This window comes from Sorex fumeus, unplaced genomic scaffold, assembly GCF_029834395.1.
Source record: "Sorex fumeus unplaced genomic scaffold, SorFum_2.1 ptg000095l, whole genome shotgun sequence".
NCBI lineage: Eukaryota > Metazoa > Chordata > Mammalia > Eulipotyphla > Soricidae > Sorex > Sorex fumeus.
Window position 1 is genome coordinate 1696917 of NW_026606152.1, and position 18866 is coordinate 1715782.

The 18866-nt window shown below is 54.4% G+C and overlaps 1 protein-coding gene across 3 annotated transcripts in view; it reads left to right on the forward strand.

Moving 5' to 3' along the window:
• Window positions 1–18866, forward strand: part of CAMSAP1 (calmodulin regulated spectrin associated protein 1) — a 41653-nt gene continuing 22787 nt past the window's right edge. For all 3 annotated transcript variants that reach the window (XM_056132787.1, XM_056132788.1, XM_056132789.1), the window contains exon 1: window positions 1–185. In XM_056132787.1, coding sequence (XP_055988762.1) covers window positions 71–185 — 115 coding nt within the window. In that variant the 5' untranslated portion in view covers window positions 1–70. The remainder of the gene's footprint in view (window positions 186–18866) is intronic.

The following is an 18866-nucleotide window of genomic DNA, read 5'->3' on the forward strand; positions in this document are numbered from 1 at the left end:
GGGCTCGGGCGGCGAGGGCGCGGCGCCTTTGTTGCGGCCTCCCGGGGCCGGCGGCCGCCGCGGGCCGAGGATGGAGGCCCCGCACGACGGCGCCGCGGACATAGCGCCCCTGGACCGCTACGACTCGGCGCGGGCCAAGATTGCCGCCAACCTGCAGTGGATCTGCGCCAAGGCCTACGGCATAGGTGCGGGGGCGCGGGGCGCGGGGGGGTCGTGAGGCGGGGCGGTGGGCGCGGGCGGGCTCGAGGCGGGGGGGCGGCGGGCGCGGGGAACGGGGGCCGTGCGGAGCCGTGAGGCGGGGGGCGGTGGGCGCGGGCGGGCTCGAGGCTGGGGGGCGGCGGGCGCGGGGAACGGGGGCCGTGCGGGGCCGTGAGGCGGGGGGGCGCGCGGGCTCGCGAGGCGGGGCGCAGGGGGAGCGCGAGGGGTCGCTAGGTGGGGGGCGGCGCGCGGGGCCATGAGGCGGGGCCACGGGGGGCGAGCGGGGTCGTGAGGCGCGGGGCGGGGGGCGCGCGGGCCGCGCTTTGTTGCAGGTGCGGGCGCAGGTGCGCTTTGCAGCCGCTTCCCGGGACCCCGCGCGCTGCGGAGGGTCGGACCCGGCGGTCGCGGGGCCCGGGGCGGCCCCGCGGCTGAGTCACAGCGAGAAACGCCCGGCGGGGCACGGGATGAAGCGGGTCGCCGGGCTCGGGGGCCGCCGGCGGGCGCGCGAGTCGGGTGGGAGGGTCCGCACAAAGGGGCCCGCCGGGCCTCCCTGGGAAGGTCCAGCTCAGCCCGCTGCGCCCGGCCCCAGCCCCTGCCGCGGGCTGTCACCGCCCTGGACGCCGTCCACACGCCGGGAAATGGGCGGTGGACGCTCCGCCCTGCTGTGGGCTTTCTGGTGGGCTTCGGCGGGGCGCGCGGCCCTGGTCCCGGCTTTGTTCGCGCGCTCAGTGCCGGAGCTGGGTCGGCCTGATATTTGTTGACTCATCCGATAATAATTCAGAAGCTCCTGGAAATGCACAAACTCGAGGCGTTTCAGTTCCTAAGAGCACAAGCCACCGATCCAGGATCTTCTCCCAGACCAACACTACCCCCGTCTCCTTCCGCAGACCTGCCCGAGAGTGATGCTGGGCACTGCACACTGGACTCCGGTGCCCCCCACTCGAGTGGGCATGGGAAGTATGCGCACCGCCTCCTCTTGCGTGTCGCCGGGACTTCACAGGAGCTGGACTAGGCTCCTCTGGATACCGGTGACAATTTTTTTTTTCCTTTTTTTTTCTTGAATCCACCAGGAGGTCTCTGGGATCTTTCCTGGCAGGCTGCCGGGGAGCAAATGTGCTGGGGAGCAAACCTGGGCTAGCCAGGGTAAGGCAAGGGCATTACTCATTGTTCAATTTTTCCAATTTTTAATTTGTCTTAGTAGTAATATAATTGAGTGTGTGGAAAGTCATGCATTTTTAAAATGTGCACGAAGGCTGGAGTGAGTGCTGTGGGGAGGACACTTGTGCGAGGCTAATCCGGGTTCAATCCCCAGCTTCCATATGGTCCCTCAAGCACAGTTAGGAGTGATTCCTGAGTGCAGAGCCAGGATAACCCCTGAGTATTGCTAGATGTGACCCCCCTAAAAAAAGCCCAAAGTTTTAAAAATAAAAATGTTTATGGGCCAAAAGAACCATGTCACTGGAATATACTGTTTTGGGGGCATAAGTTGTAATAAAGGGTTAAAAAAAGGTTTGAAGGGTGACTCTTAGTACCTTTTATAGGAGAGGGCACTGGACTGGGGCTTTTTCTACCAGTATTTTATTTAGCTGTTATTTTGGAGGGTTAGGGTCATGCCCTGTGATGCTTGGTAGTTACTCCTGGCTCTGTATGGGGTGGGGGGATGGGGTTATTCCTAGTGGTGCTCTGGGAAGTATGCAGTGCGGGGATTGAGCCAGAGCTGGCCGAGTGCAAGGCAAGCGCCTGACCCTGTACTTGCTCTCAGGCCCTAGCTTTTGATTTTAGTCTAGGACCTTAGGAGATGTGGAGGTATCTAGGCCTGAGTTTTGCAGGGCAGTGGGGAGTAATAGCTTTTGTTATCTCAAGGACAGTGTGGTGAGAACGCCCCACAGAAGGTACTAGAAGGGATCGTTTGCAGTCTCGTTGCTGTGTAGCTCAGTGCTGGTGGTTCCTTTCGGAGGAGCCCAGGAGACGGAGTGGAGACACACCTGGGTGCCGAGCTGCCCTACTCCGGGCAGGGCCAGGGTGCGGCTGGGCCAGTCCTTCCATTCTGCATTAGAAACTGGGATGTCAGGTTGCACATGTTTGTTGGAGCCCTTGAATCAGGCCTCAGAGACTGAGTTGCAGAATGGGGGTCCAAGTGAGGGCCCTTAGGCTTGGATTGAGCTGCCCCAGTGGTGTTACTGTCCATGCCATGAAGAGCATCTGTGTGTTCGGCAGATAGTTGGGGCAAGGCCTCTTTATTGTTGATTGTAGGCATCACCATCTGAAATGAGAGGCGCACCCAGAAGCCCTTTGCGGGCCCAGAACCATGAGGACTGGTGTTTCTCACTTCTGGGACAGCAGCCACCACACTAGCACTCTGGTACAGCCTCCAGATAGTTGTTTTGGGTCAACTGGCTGTGCTCAGGAGTCACTCCTGGTGGGGCGTAGGGGACCAAGTTTGGTGCCAGGGATCACACCCATGTCAGCTGCATGCAGGCCAGTCGCCCTGCCTGCGGTACTATGTCCAGTACTAGATGGAGTTTCCAAACAAAATCAGAAACATTTGGGGGGGCCGGAGAGATAGTACAGCAATAGGGGTCTTGCCTTGCATATTCTCAACCTGGGTCTCATCTCCAGCATCCCGGTATGCTCCCCTGAGCCCTTCCAGGAGGAGCCACTGGTTTGGCTCAAAAACAAAAGAAAATAACGTTTGGGTTTGGGGTCTCTGTGAGAAGGAGGTTAGAGGGCCGCACAGGGGTGCCAGCATGTGATTTCTGCAACCTCACTTTTCCTATGGTGCTCACTCACCTTCATTGCCCACTCATGGGGAGTCTCTGGGCACCTTTGCAACAAGAGGAATGGAGACACACTTTGGAGCTGTCCTTATGGCTGGTCAGGGGTGAATTTGTGCTTTTGAATATTCATAGACCAGTTTGGGGACTGGAGATGTGGGTCAAGGGATAAACACCTGCCTGCTTCCATTCCTGGCACTGCTGAGTATCGACCTGAGCACATCCAGTCTGAGAACCAAGGTCTCAAGAACTGTGGGGTGTGGCACCTCTCTCTCCCACCCACAACCAGTTTGCACATGTTCTCTTTCCTGCCATGGTGAGATCTTAGCCTGAGAATAGGGATCTGTCTTCAAGTCCAAACCTTCTGGCCTTTGTGTGACTCAGAGATTGCTGAGTGTCATGTTCAGAATCTGAGGTTCTCAGGAAGGCCTCAGCATTTTCATCTTGTGCTCTGTTCTCATGGCTTACAGGCTTCTGATAGGGAGTGAGTGAGTGAGTGTGTGAGTGTGAGTGTGTGTGTGTGGGGGGCAAGTGTACGTCAGAATAAGCTCTTTTAACGGTATCACTGTCTTCCTGTTGTTCATTGATTGCCTCAAGCAGGCCCCAGTAACATCTCCTTCGTCCTAGCCCTGAGATTTTAAAAAGTGCCACATTTAACACTCCCCCTTTTTTTCCTTTTGGGTCATACCCAGCCTTGTTCTGGGGTTATTCCTCGTTCTGCACTCAGGAACTACTCTGGCCATGCTTGAGGGGGGGAACCATACGGGATGCTGGGTATCGAACCCAGGTCAGCCGCGTGCAAAGCAAATGCCCTGCCTACTGTACTATCACTCTGTCCTCAGCACTCTCACTTCTTTGGGTCCTCCGAGTCATGTTTGAGGGTCCTGGGGAGTACGCCTGCTTGGACCCAACGGAGCTGGGGGGTCACTAGGGCCATTCCTGGTGGAGCAAGCTGGTGGCTATGTGGTAATGGAGAGTGAATCACACCTTTGTGTAGAGGCAGGTGCTCCTTTCAGCTCTGCTGTCTGGGTTTTTACAGGTTGGTTTGTTTGCAGGGGTGGGGGGGAGTCACACCTGGCTGACTCCTGGCTCTCCTCAGAGATCACTCCTTCTGGAGCTTGGACACCAGATGGGGTGCCGGGGATCAAACCCAGGTCTGTGCCCTACCCACTGTACTATTGCTCTGGCTCCTGGGTTTGTATTTTGGGGGGTGGAGCAGACCTGGTGGTGCAGTTCTCAGGGCTTACTCAAGGATCATGTGATATCAGGGATATGAATTGGGGTCAGCCATGTGTCAGGCAAACACCTTCACCCCTCACCCCTGTACTGTCCCCTGCTGCCTGTTTCCAAGCTGAGGGTGTCAAGGATGGAGCCAGCGTAGCGTTCATTGCACTAGTAATGATTGACCTCGTGGGTACCATAGTAGGTACGAGGGGCTTGGACCCATCTCCTCAGGCCTCACCCTGGGAGCACTAGAGCACAGCAGGTGAGGCGGGATGCGCAGTTGTTGGAACTGGTGTTTGGGTTACAGGGGCACTGGGTGTTGTGGACGCTTCAGGTGGGCTGTGGTGGGGTTAGGCTTTGCAAGGTGGTTTAGTGTGGATTGCCCCTGAGGAGTAAGAAAGGGTATCTGGCTGGGCCCCTTGAGTGGAAGACCCCTGGGCACCGGGCCTTAGGCTGGGCCCCTTGAGCAGAAGGTCCCTGGGCACCGGGCCTCAGGTTGGGCTCCAGCCACCGGGCTTCTTGACCTTGTTGCAGAGGATTTGGAGGCTGAGATTGTGGGTGATCGGCTTGGGCAGGTCCAGGCTTCCCAGCTGGCTGGGATTTCTCACCTGCTGTGGGGCTGGGGAGAATGGGGAGAGATGGGAGAGAGCCTAGCCAGACCTGCTGCAGGTGGGAGAGGGTCACTCTGTGGTCAGGTGGCATTGCCCAGGAGCCCAGTGGAAGATGCCGCGCCCGTGTGGCTTAGAATAGCACGTTTGTTTCTTCCTATTCCTGAGGCGGGAGCCCAGGATCCTGGCAGGGGCAGGAGGGAAGCCAGAAGCCAGGCTCACAGGCCCTGGTGGAGTTGATTGACAGCAGGGTGGGCGGCAGGGGGGAGTCAGCTGGGCCTCTGCTCCAAGCCTCCCGGGTATTTATAGCCTCTGCTTCAGAGCTTTTCTGCTTGCAGCCCTTGTTGGTGCACACAGGAAGATGGTCTTGGCGTTTTATTTCTATTTCTGACTCCTTCAGGAGCGCTCACCTAGTTTTCTTTCTCAGCCTTTTGGCGTTAACTAACCAGTTCACTTAAAACATCCCCTCAGTCACCGCCGATGGAACTAGTCAGAACTACGTGAGTTCATTTGAGTACGGTGCCGTGAGCTGGGCAGCCCTCGGCTACTTTTCCTATGGTGCCCAGAATGGTCAGACATAGAAAACCTGTGATACTGCACAGGGGGGTGAGAGCTTTCTGAGGAGAGGGGATCTGGAATGTTCCGTCCAACATGGGGAAACGGGGCTTATGCTTGGGGTAGGTGAGGCTAGAGGTCCAGGCACAACAGGCTGGGACAAGCAGAGAAGAGGTGTACTTCAGGCTGGGCTGTGGGCTCACAGGGACAGGCAGGGGAGCAGTAGGCTCATGCAGAGTACGAAGTATAGTGAACAATTTGATTCTGATCCTTGAGAAAACCAGCATTTTGGTGGTGTATTGTTAGTGCCATAAAAGGTCTCAGTTTTGAGAGTGGAGTGGGAAAGTTGAAACAGAAACTTAGACTCCTGTGACAGAACCCCAGACCAGGAAGCATCTTCCCTCCCTCCCTGAGTTCCTTGTCTGGTGCCTGGGGAAGGAGTCTGCACCCAGTAGGGGCCTGGCTCCAGTGTGGCCCACAGACTCCTTCTCATATGAACTGGGAATAAACTGCTTAAACATTCTCCTGCACAGTTTTGTGTGGTTTTACAGTTTTGTCTGAGTGTGGAGTTACCTGGTCAGAGAAGTGTATTTAATTGCCCAGTTCTTAGGGAGGGAGAAAAGAGAGGGTTGGTCCATACTCGGATGTGCTTAGGTATTACTCCTGGCTCTGTGCTCAGGTGTCACTCCTGGTGGGGCTGAGGGGATGGTTGATGGTGTTAGGAGTTGAGTTCAGCAGGTTGGCAGCAGGCATGGGCAATCCCTGTTAGCCCTCAGCGATCTCTCTGTCCCTAACCTTTCTTTGCACCGTGTGCGCAATTCCCATGGCCCTGTGGCTTTGCCAACATTTGGTACTGTCAGTCTTGGTGACTTGAGGGTTGCTGTGGAGCCTGTGAGCCTCACTGGTTTTGGTTTGCGTTTCCCAGATGACGCTTGTTTCTTTTTTTTCTTGGTGCAAGGGCCAGAACCTGGGGGCTTCATGCTTTCAGGCACATGGCCCCAGAAATCAGTTTAAATTATTGGCCATTTGACTGTCCTTTTTGTTTGTTTGTTTGTTTGTGGGCCACACCCGGCAATGCTCAAGGCTCTGCACTCAGGAATCACTCCTGGTGGGGCTCTGGGTATTGGGGATCAAACTCAGGTTGACTATATGCCGTGCACTACTGGCTATACTGTCTCTCCAGCCCTTTATTTTTAAAAAGTATTTTGGGTCACAGTGCAGTGCTCAGGGCTTACTTCTCGCTGTGTCAGGGTGAATAGGGTGCCGGGGATCATACATGTATCAGCCATGTGCAAGCACTGTACTATCTCGCTGGTCCCTGAAGTTTCTTTTTTAAAAAAAAATTTGCCAGTTAAAAAAGTTAATTTTGATTGTTTTGGGGGCCACACCCAAAACCGAGTATGTGGTGCTCAGGTAAGGCACTTGGCTCTGAGCTCAGGGAATATTCCTAGTGGGCTCAGTCCATTATGGGAATCATACCACATATGATTGGTATCAGATGTGCAAGACAAGCACCCTATCAACTGTACTATCACTCTGGCCCCAAAAGGCTTTCATTGGGGACCAGAGCGACTGTACAGCGGGTAAGGCATTTGAACCCCATATGGTCCCCTGAGCCCACCAGGAGTGAGCCCTGAGCACAGATGAGTGTGGTCCCAAAACAAAAGACTTTGATTTTGAGATATTGGTGGTTTGTGGTAGGTAATTGTCCTAAGAGAGCTTCACCCTATTCCCCTATGTTAAGTTCCGGTCAGACGACAGTTGTATGTCTCATCCAGACATTGCAGGGATCAGTTAGGATGGAGATGGCCCACCCCTTTTTGCACACCTATTTTTGACTGGCTTGGCTCTGTCTTCTTCCACAAGGTCTAACTTGGCATCTGTTGTGATGCCTTTCCCTTTGCTAGTATAGGAACTTGGGTGCTGGGCTGGAGAGATGGTTCAGCAGGTACTTGCTTTGCCCACCTGTGATCAGGTATGATCCCTGGCACCACAGAGGGTCCATGGAGCCCGCCAGGTGCGATCCCTGAGCACTACCAGATTTGGCCACTAAACCACAACCAAACTACTAGAAGAATCTGTGCTTTCTGGCCAAGTTGAGAGGCGAGTGATGGTGTCTGGCGCCTGCTTTCCAGGCAGGAGGTGTGACTCAGGGGGCCCCATCTTCCTTGAGTCTCAGGTGGCTACTAGCAGGGTGTTGAAGGCCCTGACTGCACGTGTGGACATGTCCGTGTCTCTTCTGTCCGTGGTTTCCCCTGGGTCAGCAGCTCATTGTAAGTTCTGTAGATTGACCCTTTGACCATTATTAGATAATGTCTCCTTTGGTCATTTCTTTTTCAGGTACTAATTCTTTTGTGTATTTATAAGTGTGCGTGGTATAGTCTTTTCTTTGCCTTTCAACTTTTTTGTTTTTGGGTCACACCTGGCTGTGCCACACCCATAGTGCTCAGGGCTTACTCCTAGCTCTGTGCTCAGGGATCACTCCTTGGAGAGATTCAGGGACCTCTGTGTGGTGCCAGGGATGGAACCCAGGATGGGTATTTGCAAGGCACCGCCCCCTGCTGTGCAGTGGCTCGGGGTCCATCTGAACCAGGGGTTCCCTGGAAGGGGTGCAATGCACTGAGGTCGGTCTCTGGTGTTTGCTTCTCTTTACAGCCTTCTGATGGACTCTGACTTTTGAGGAGCCCATCTTATGTTGCTGATGTTGGTTTTCAGCGTGTGTCTGTGTGAAGTTCTTCACTGCTCTCTGTACCAGACAGGTGTTGACTTGACGTTCTGAGTTGTGGAAATCTTTCCCTTAGGGTCCTTTACTCTCCTCCGTTTTAAATAGCTTTTTTTTTTTTTTTTTTTTTTTTGCTTTTTGCGTCACACCCAGTGATGCACAGGGGTTACTCCTGATTCACGCACTCAGGTATTACTCCTGGCGGTGCTCGGGGGACCATATGGACCATATGGGATGCTGGGAATCGAACCTGGGTCAGCCATGTGCAAGGCAAACACCCTACCTGCTCTGCAATCTCTCCAGCCCCTTAAATAGCATTTTAATGGGGCCAGAGAGGCAGTGCAGGGCATCTGTCAGCTGACCCCACCCATATATTGCTCCCTGTGCACTGTCAGGAGTGAGTCTTGAGTAAGCAGAGCCAGGAGTAAGCCCTGAGCCCTGTCAAGTGTGATCCAAAAATCAAAACCAAAGCAACAGTGTTTACACAACCAGTTAGCCACACAAACAGTAAGGGTGTCCTTAGATTTGATGGTTGTGCCTTTCTATCTGTCCTAGTGATGTGGAAAGCTGTGGTCAGCACAGGTCCCCTCATTTCCAACGTGCCTCTTGGAGAGCCCTTCATCTGGGGTCTCTTTCATCTGTTCTGAAGTGCCCTCGAGATGGTAATGTTTTTCCTCTTTGCTTCTTGTGAAAATGTCTTTATCTTGCCTTCATTCTTTAAGGGTAGTTGTGCCCGTGTGTAATTTGTGTTGACGGTTATTTCCTTTAACATTTGAAAAATAGGGGGGTTCACGCCAGCCCTCCAGCTCAGGGCCACCTGGGACAGCCATTCTTTTCCACATGCTTCAGAGCCTCTCACGGCTTTTAGTTTTCAGGGGTTTTACTGTCATGCCTCCTGGCTTGGAATTCGTTGGGTTTATTCTGTTTGGGGTTCGTTCAGTTTCTTAAGATATGTGAGTTTGTATCTTTCATGACCTACATGCTGATGGGAAGTTTATTATCCTACTTCCTTACTTCCTCGTGCTCCCCTGGGGCTGCAGAGAGAAACGCTGCACACACATTCCCACAGAGCTCGTGTGCTCTCTTCAGGGTTTTATATTTATATAGGCATGTTTATATATTTTTCCATTTGGGTGTGACCCCCAGCGATGCTCAGGACATACTCCTGACTCTGTGCTCAGGGATCACTACTGGTGGTGCTTGGGGGACCCTTTGGAGTGCCGCAAATCTAACCTGGGTTGGACGTGTGCCAAGCAAACGCCTCCCCCCCCCCCCCCCCCCCACTATCAGTCCAGAACCTCCCAGGAATTTTTATTGTTCAGATTGGGCAGATTATGTTTATCTTCCCTCAAGGTCACTGATTCTATGTCATTAGCCATTTTGTGACTGAGCCCATTCAGTAAGTATTTTGTTGGTATTTTTTTCTTTCTTTTTTATTTATTTATTTTTTGCCATACCCATCAGAGCTCATGCAGTATTGAACTTGGGACGCCTGCTTGCAGACCATGTGCTCTAGCTCTTTGATATGAGACGGGGAGTGCATGAGAGTGGAGGCTGCAGCCAGGGTCTTTCCTGTGGGGTTGGGGGGTTGTACTGGTTGAGCCTAGAGCCTTATACTGCAAGGCATGTACTCTGCCACCGAGGAACATCCCTGCCCCAGGTATCCGACAAGGTCTCCCAGGTGATGCTCAGCGGTACTCCTGGCTCTGCACTAAGGAATTACACCTGGAAGTGCTGGGAGACCATTATGGGGTGCCAGGGATCAAGCCTGGTCAGCTACATACAAGGCAAATGCTCTTCATGCTGTGCTGTATCTCAGGACCCTCCAGTAAGTCTTTACAATTCCCTTTACCCCTGTTTTTCAGTTCTGTATCCGGTTCTTTTTATACCCTCAGCTGTGTTCTGGTTCAGGAGAATGTGTACCTGCCGTCTGTTCTGTGGGGTCCGTGCTCTGCTGGGCTGAGACAAAGCTCCTGCGCGCAGGGCTGGTCTTTGCTACTGCTTTGACGCCCTGCTCCGAGCATGCCAGCATTTGACTCTTGGTGTTTGCTCTTGTTTTTTTCTACTAGTAGTTGTGTCCTATTTCTGTTTTTTGCTGTGACTGATGACGTTTAATCATGCCTGCTCATTCTGACTGGGATGTTTTGGAGACTGGGCACTGTTTGTAGCCCAGCATGCTACCGAGAGTATCTTGCCCGCATGGCAAAGCCTGGCAAGCTACCCGTGAGGTATTTGATATGCCAAAAACAGTAACAACAAGTCTCACAATTTGTCATGAGACATTACTGGTACCCGTTCAAGCAATATTTTTTAGTGAAGGCTGCTACCCTCCCACCCAGCCACACTAGTGGGGGTCTGTGGTCAGAGGACTGGCAGTTGGACAGGAGTTTCCGCTGTTTCGGTTCTCTGCACCCGTATCTGACTCTCTGATCGGGCTGATAGAGACGGCTTAAGGGCATGCGGGCTTGGGCCACTGGGACCTGGCAGCACTCAGTGATGGAGCCAGTCCTTGTGTACTGTGGACTCCCAGGCTGTCATACCAGGGAGAGCAAAGACGGGGTCTCCTGAACCCTGCCTGGTACAGGACTCAGAGCACACAGTCAGATGAAGGGGATACCTGCCAGGTAGGCACCGAAGGGTAAGAGAGGGGCCAGGCAGGAGAGATGGTACAGTGGGGAGGGTGCTTGCCTTGCATGGGGCCCACAGGGGTGCGATCCTGGCACCCATATGGTGCCCCGAGCACATCCAGGACTGATCCCTGAGTACCACCAACTGTGTCAAGAAAGAGGGGGGCAGAAGGGCAGCTGGGCACTGCTTATTTTTTGGCGGGATGCGGTGTACTTCATTGATGGTACATGACAGGGTGGGAATCCCTCAGCCTATCCCCTTCTTCAGGGGTCTGGGATGGAAATTCAAATCAGAGATGCTCACTTGCAGATGAGTGGGGGAAGGGCCCCCAACAGCTGAAGGCCTCTCTATCTCTCAGTGCTCTCGCTGGGGCTGGTGGTCCTGGGGGGCTGCTTACTCCTTGGAGGCCATGTGGACATTGAGGTCCACCATCTTTTTGCTGTAGCCAAATTCATCGTTAATATCTGGACATGAGCTTGACAGAGTGGTCGTTGAGGGCCATGCTAGCTAGCCCCAGCATCGAAGGTGGAGGGTGGGTGTCTCCTAGTCACTGGAGACAACCTGGTCCTCAGTGTAGCCCAGGATGCCCTGAGGGGCCCCTGTCAGGCCGGGTGACCCCTTTCTTGATGTCGTCGTATTTGGCAGCTTTCTCCAGGCGGCATTTGAGATCCATGATGGACATGTTGAGGGTTGGGGACATGGCCATGCTGGTCAGCTTTCCGTTCAGCTCGGGATGACCTTGACCACAGCTTTGGTGCTGGTGGCAGCTGGGATGATGTTCTGGGCCGTCCCTCGGCTGTCACGCCAGAGTGTCCCAGGGGGGCCATCCACAGATAGTAGTCATGAACCCCTCCATGATGCCAAAGTTGTCATTAATGACCTTGGCCAGGAGTAGGCAGTTGGTGCAGGAGGCATTGCTGAGAGTCTTGAGGGAGTTGTCGGACTTCTAGTGGTTCGTGCCCATGTTAAACATGGGGGCACCAGCAGAAGGGGCGGAGATGATAGCCCTTTTGGCACCCCACTTCAGGTGGGCCGAGCCTTGTCCCTGCTAATGAGACCCCAGTGGACTCTGTAGCATCCTCAGCGCCAGCCTCAGCCCATTTGCTGTTGGGATCTCACTCCTGGAGGATGCAGACAGGCCTCCCATTCTTGGCCTGGACTGCCATTGAACTTGCGGTGGGATCATACTGGAACTCGTGAAAAGGTCATTGGTGGCCACGATTTCCACTTTGCCAAAGTTAAAGGCAACCCTGGTCACCAAATCAGTTCACTCGGACCTTCACCATCCCGTCTTAGGGATGTGGCTGGCGCTGAGCACCAAGAGCCTGGGCACTGAATCGTGCATGGTAGCGGGTGGCTTCCTGTCAGGTCCGTGTGCAGGTCATAGTTCCAGTGACAGTGTGACGTTCAGGCTGTCCGTGGTGTTGCTGTGGTCTTTGGTGTGTCTGGGACTCCCCTGTTTCTGCCACCTTGCTTCCTTTGTAGGGTGCACTTGCGGTGGATGGCAGGTCTCCGCACCGGTCCTGGAACTCCCAGACTGGGGCTGCTGGTGGCTTTTCTGACGGTCGGGGAGGAGAGTGAGCTTCATCCAGGCTGGGTATGGGGGTGTCGGGGGGCGGTTCTGTCAAGTCTGGTCCTTGGCCTGCTGGGGTGGAGGCTCCTGTGCGGCCCTGCTGGTGCTTGGGGGCTACTCCCAGCTCAGTGCTCAGGTGTTCTGGCAATGCTAGGGGGAGCATGAGGTGTGTGTTCACGTAAGACCAGTATCTTCACCCATTTTGTCTTCTTGGATTTCTTCAATTTACGGTGCTGTTCTTTGGGCCGTAGATTTATTTCCCTGCTTTTAATACTGCTGTTTCTTGTGTGTGTGTGTGTGTGTGTGTGTGTGTGTGTGTGTTTTGTTTTGTTTTTTGTTTTTGGGCCACACCCAGCAATGCTCCAAGGTTACTCCTAGCTCTGTGCTCAGGAATCACTGCTGGCAGTGCTCGGGGACCATATAGGTTGCCAGGAATTGAACCCTGGTGGCTTTTGGTGAGGCAGGTGCCCTCCCTGTTGCATTACTGCCTCGCCCCAGTGCTGTTAGTTTTCATAATTTTACCCAGTATTGAGGATTGTCATCCCATTTCTGTTTCTGCCTTATGATTTCTGTTCCCTTTTTCTGGGTCTAAGACTGCGTCTAAGCCTTCTACCATTGTTTCCCCCCCTTTCCCCATCTAAAATTCTGCTGTGACATTGATGTATGAAATTCAGTTTAGTTATTATCTTTTCCTGAATTCCCAAGGGAGTTTTTCCCCTTTAAAAATTTTGGTTGTCATAAAGTAACAAAATAGGAGACTAGCACCCAAGGATGGCCGAGATTAGTACCAGAAATTTTGCTCCATGACTTAGAGGCCAGCCACACATGCTAGGGGAAAAGGGAGCTCAGATAGAGAAGGGAGCACCAAATAAAGGGTGTTGGGAGGATCCTCCCAGGATGGGAGAACCATGCTGAAAGTAGACTATAGAACAAACATGATAGCACTCAATGCCTCTTTTGCAAACCACAACACCCAAAAGGAGAGAGAGAACAAGAGGGAATGCCCTGCCACAGAGGCCGGGGGTGGGGGGTGGGGGGCTTGGAGGTATACTGGAATCTGTGGTGGTGGGAAATGGGCACTGGTGGAGGGATGGGTATTTGATCATTGTATAATTGAAACCCAAGCACAAAAATTTGTAAGTCTTCAACTGTACCTCATGGTGTCTCACTACTAAAAATTAAAAAAAAAAATATGTAGAGACAGGGGGCTGGAGCGATAGCACAGCAGTAGGGCATTTGTCTTACAAGCGGCCAACATGGCCGACCCGAGTTTGATTCCTCCACCCCTCTCGGAGAGCCCGGCAAGCTACCGAGAGTATCTCTCCCGCACGGCAGAGCCTGGCAAGCTCCCCGTGACGTACTCGATATGCCAAACACAGTAACAACAAGTCTCATGACGGAGACGTTACTGGGCCCGCTAGAGCAAATCAATGAACAACGGGAGGACCGTGATCCGTGATGTAGAGACAGAGTTCTTGTCTCAAAGGTACTGTTTTGTTATCTGATAATGGTAAAGATTTTGAACTTTATGCATTTGGCAAGGAATTTAACTACAGAATGATTATAACTTCGTTAGGATAGTGATAAATAAATTGGTACACAGGAAAAAATATTTTGGTTGTCCCCTCAGACTGCACACAGCACCCCGTTGTCCCTCAGAACGTATACAGCACCCTGTTCTCCCTTCAGACTGCACACTGCACCCTGTTCTTCCCTCAGACCAAATACAGCATCCCGTTCTCCCTCAGACTGCACACAGCACCCGTTCTCCCCTCAGACTGCACACAGCACTCCATTCTCCCTCAGGCTGCACACAGCACTCCATTCTCCCTCAGGCTGCACACAACACCTCTTCTTCCTTCAGAGTACACACAGCACCTGTTCTCCCCTCAGACTGCACATTGCACCCCATTCTCCCTCTGACCATATACAGCATTCTGTGCTCCCTCAGACAGCACACCGCACCCATTTTCCCCTCAAATCTGGCACACAGCACCCCTTCTCCCCTCAGACTGTACACGGCACATAATTCTCTCTCAGACTGCACACAGCACACAGTTCTCTCTGACTGCACACAGCACCTTGTTCTCCCCTCAGACAGCACCCAGCACCCTGTTCTCCCTCAGACTGTATACAGTAACCCATTCTCCAGACTGTACACAGCACCTTGTTCTCCCTCAGACTGCACACAGCACCCCGTTGTCCCTCAGACCTCATACAACACTCTGTTCTCCCTTCAGATTGCACACCACACCCCATTCTCCCTCAGGCTGCACACAGCACCCTGTTCTCCCTCAGGCTGCACACAGCACCCAGTTCTCCCTTCAGACTGCGCACAGCACCCCGTGCTCCCTCAGAAAGCACACAGCACCCTGTTCTCCCTTCAGACTGTACACAGCACCTTATTTTCCCTCAGACTTCACATGGCACCCAGTTCTCCCCCTCAGACTACACGCAGCATCCCGTTTTCTCTCAGACTATATACAGCACCCCTCAGGCTGCACACAGCACCCTGCTCTCCTCAGACTGCATGCAGCATTCGTTTCTCCCCTCAGACTGCGCACAGAACCTGTTCTCCCCGAGATACTGCACACAGCATTCGTTCTCCCTTAGGCTGTATTCGGCACCCCATCTCTGCCCCAGCACTCCCCTCTACCCAGTGTGGCTCCTCAGGACGCCCCCTGCCTCTTGCAGGTGTTGCCTTTTAGAGACTGCTTCCAGTTTGTGCTGCTCGCGCTGCAGCTGGAGGGAGGGCATGGGGTTGCTGATGGGTGGTGGGCATTCCCATCCAGCCTGGAGCCAGTCGAGCTGCAGTGGGCACTGGCTGTGCTCTCTCTGTGCCTGGGAGCCTTTCTTGCCTCTACGGGGGCCTCTTTTTGTGGGAGTGGTGAGGCGATGGGGCACTGGTTAGAAATGTTGCCCTCCTGGGGCTGGCTGTGAGTGCTGCTGCTCTGTTGGGCTGCCTAGTGGCTGGGCCAGTGGCGTCATCTCTTTCGGAGTCACTTTGGGTCCTATCCTGAACATGCTAAGACCTGGAGCAGGTTCCCGAGCTTATTCACTCTGCTGCCCCTTTTCAGAAAACAGGATGCTCACCGCATCTCATTGCACCCCCTCGCCCCTTTGTGCCCCCACACCCCTGTACCCCAGAGCACAGCAGCCTGCTCTGGAAACACTGATCTGGGTCCCTTCCCTTTGTCCGCGGACCCCAGGCCTCACATGTGGGTGGTGGGTGCTCTTTCCCACTGAGCCCCCCGGCCCAGGTCTGCGCTGGTCTGAGGCATGTTGAGACAATCAGGCCGTTTCCCAAGGTGGGTGGAGATATGGGCAAGGGTGTAAGGTGGGTCAGCCCTTCCCACCTGCCAGCTTAGCTCTTAGGCCAGGCTACTGCTGGCTCTGACTCTACGTGTATGACTTTTGGTTTGTTTGGTTTGGGGCCACACCCAGCGGAGCTGCTCCTGGCTCTATGCTCCAGGGACAGACAATTCTCAGGGAAACCTGTTCAGGGAAACTTGTGTGGTCCCAGGGACCGAACTGATTGTCCCTGAAAAGGGCAAACATCTCCTGCGGCTATGCACGGGGATTTGGCCCAGCCTCTGCCCCAGGGCTTCCTGGCATTCGCTTTTCTCTCCTGACTGACCTCTCCAGAGGTTGGGTTTTGGGCTGGGATGCAGGGCTAGGTGACCTTGGGTCATTCTGCAGGCTGGCTGGGTGAGGGGCAGTCAGTGGCAGATGCTGATGCCTGCCAGTACCCGGGACAAGTCTGCGAGTGGTACTGGGTGTGTGTGAGAGTGCCAGTGGCCCAGTCTCCCTGCAGTGGCATATCCGTCCTTCCGTGCGGTTTGCTGGGCCCCAGGGAGCCTGGGAAGTCTGGGTCACTCTGGGTGGTACAGTGGCAGTGCCTGCCCAGGAATCCTTGGTGGGCTCTCCCACATCTCACTAGCTGGAAGATGAGCTAGTGCTCCCGCCTGGCCTGATCAGCATCCCCGACCCAGTGAAGGGCAGGTGAGGGGTTGCAGTGTGCCTCTTTGTAACTACAGACTTGTCAGCACCCTGTCACTCACACATCAGTTCACCATCAGTCAGAGTGACTTAGAGACCCGAGTCAGGAAAAGCCAAGCCTGCGGAACACAGGCAGATCCAGGGTGGGGTTGAAGGGAGAGAGGGGACTTCCTGCTGGGAAGCCTCAGGTGGCCCATCTCTCTCCTTGTTTAATTCCACACCTGTGTGCCATGTTGCTTTTCCTCATTTCACCCAGGGAGACCCCAGGTTTGGGACAGCAAGCCTGTCGCAGAACACAAGCTGCCTGCCCTCAGTATCCCTGGGTGATGTCTCTGCTGCCTGCTGTCAGGGGGCAGCTCATGGGCCCTTCCTGACAGCACCACCTCGGCCTTCTCAGCTCTGCCCACACCTGCAGCACGTGCCACCCTTTGTCCTCTTAGGGAGTCTCCTGCCGCTGTCACTGGAGCTGCTGTGGTTTCTTTGCCCGGCCCCTCTAGTTGCTGTCCTCTGAGGACCTCTGTGCTCCCTGGAGGCTTGCACTCCCTGCTGCTGTCTCTGTTTCTGCCCATCCTTTTGGGCACATGCCAGTGTGGATGTCCGCCACCTCTTTCTTGTGCTTTGATCCTGTATTTCTGCCTCACATACCCCTGGCGCAGGCCCCCCTCCACTGTGCCACTCTCCCTCCATTGTGGCTTCTGGGCTGGCACGGGCATCTGTGCTGTGGCCTGTCAGCGGCCTCAGAAACCTTAGTGTTTGTCTGCATCTCACCCCTGCACAGGGCTGCTTGCTCACAGCTGGCTTCTGTCCCGCTCACACTGGTCCCTCCATGACTTCCTGCTTTATGGGTCTGACCCTGTGCTCTAGCTTGGATGGGTCACCCTTAGGACCGGCCACCTGAGCACCCGCGCAGCCTTACTCAGGGGCCGGGCCTTCCTGGTTTCTGTGAGAGGCACTTCGTTGAAAGCCTGTCAGAGCCGGTCCCGGGTGGTGGCTCAGAGAACTGCAGTGCACCTAGCATGTGGGAGCCCCCGGCCCTGCCCCTGCACGTCCCCCTGAGCACCATCAGGAATGAGACAGGTGCTCGGGTCATGGCTTCCTGTGCACAGCCAGCTTACATGTCTGCCTTTGCTCCTGGGGACAGCGACTCCCTCTGCTCCCTTACATTGATGCCAAGGCCAGCAGAAGTCTTCTGCTGCATTTGTTTGGTTTTGGTTTAGGAGCCACATTGGCAGTACTCAGAGCTTACTCCTGACTCTGTGCCCCGGATCACTCCTGGTGCTGCTCAGAGCTTACTCCTGGCCCTGTGCTCAGGGATCATTCCTGGTGCTGCTTGGGTGACCCTTTGGGGTGCCAGGGATTGAGCCTGGGTAGGCTGTGTGAAAGGCAAGCTCCCTACCTGTTGTACTGTCTCTCTAGTCCCTTTCCCACTGTATTTGTCCCAGGGCTCGCTTTTTTTTCCAATTTGAATAACTGGTTTACAAATTTATTCATGATTGAGCTCCAGGAATAAAGCTTTTCAGCACCCCTCCCTTCACCAGCGTCCCGTTTCCTTCCCACCCCCAGTCTGCCTCTACAGCAAGCAACATTTATTTTTTGGATTTAGGATGCTGTTCTTGTTATGGTTTCATGCTTAAAACCTTAGCACCTTCCAGCACCCCTTCCACCTCCAGAGTGACCACTTCCCTCCACAGTTATCGTGCATTGTGTCCCCCCACACCCCTGCTTCTCCCTGTAGCTTCTCTCAGCCCCAGACACATAGCAGCAAGTTCTATGATTTCATCTTCCGGCCAAGTAGTATTTCATTGTATGGACTGTAATTTCTTCACCCACTTGTCTTTCCTTGGGCACCTGAGCTGTTCTGGATTTGGGCTATTCTGAATAGCCAAAATCTGGTGCTGCAGTGAACATAGGTATGCAGATGACTTTCCTACATTGTGCATCATCTTTTCTGTTCCGGACCTTCAGATGGCACTGGGATGTCTGGTCACGGATGTGGTGAACACAAGTGGGATCTGGGACAGTTTTGTGCTCTGAGCAGGCTGTGTCCCCAGCCAGTGCCTGCCCTGCCCCTGTCGTGCAGCTGCGAGAAACACCGCAGAGGTGAAAATGTGGGGAATGAGGGTCACAGCCCACTGGCTTCCACCTAGTGGAGGCTGCGGATCCCTTGCCCTTCTGGACATTGTCTTTTCCGCCATCCTCCAGAGTTGGGGAGTTCCAGCAAGCCCTGGTGGCAGGTGGCAGGGCACAGAGCGTGGGAAACATCTGTGCAGCTGAGGGACCCTTAGGCTGTCCCAGGCCCTCCAGGGAGAACACAGGCAAGAATCACACCGAGAGCACAGGGAGGAGAGGCGGGTGGGGAGCTCTGGCCCAATGGAGGCCTGCTGCCGTGTCGCTGCCATGCCTTGTGCAAGTGGGAGGAGATGTGGACTGTGCATAGACTGGTCCCCCGCTTGGCTCTGGTTCCTGCTTTCACAACTCTGAGACACGGCACTCGCTCACTTGGTGCCTCCATTCCATGTTGCTGCTGATGGGACAGCTCTGGAGGTCTGTGCAGGGGCTGACCCTGCAGTGCGCTGTCAGGCAGT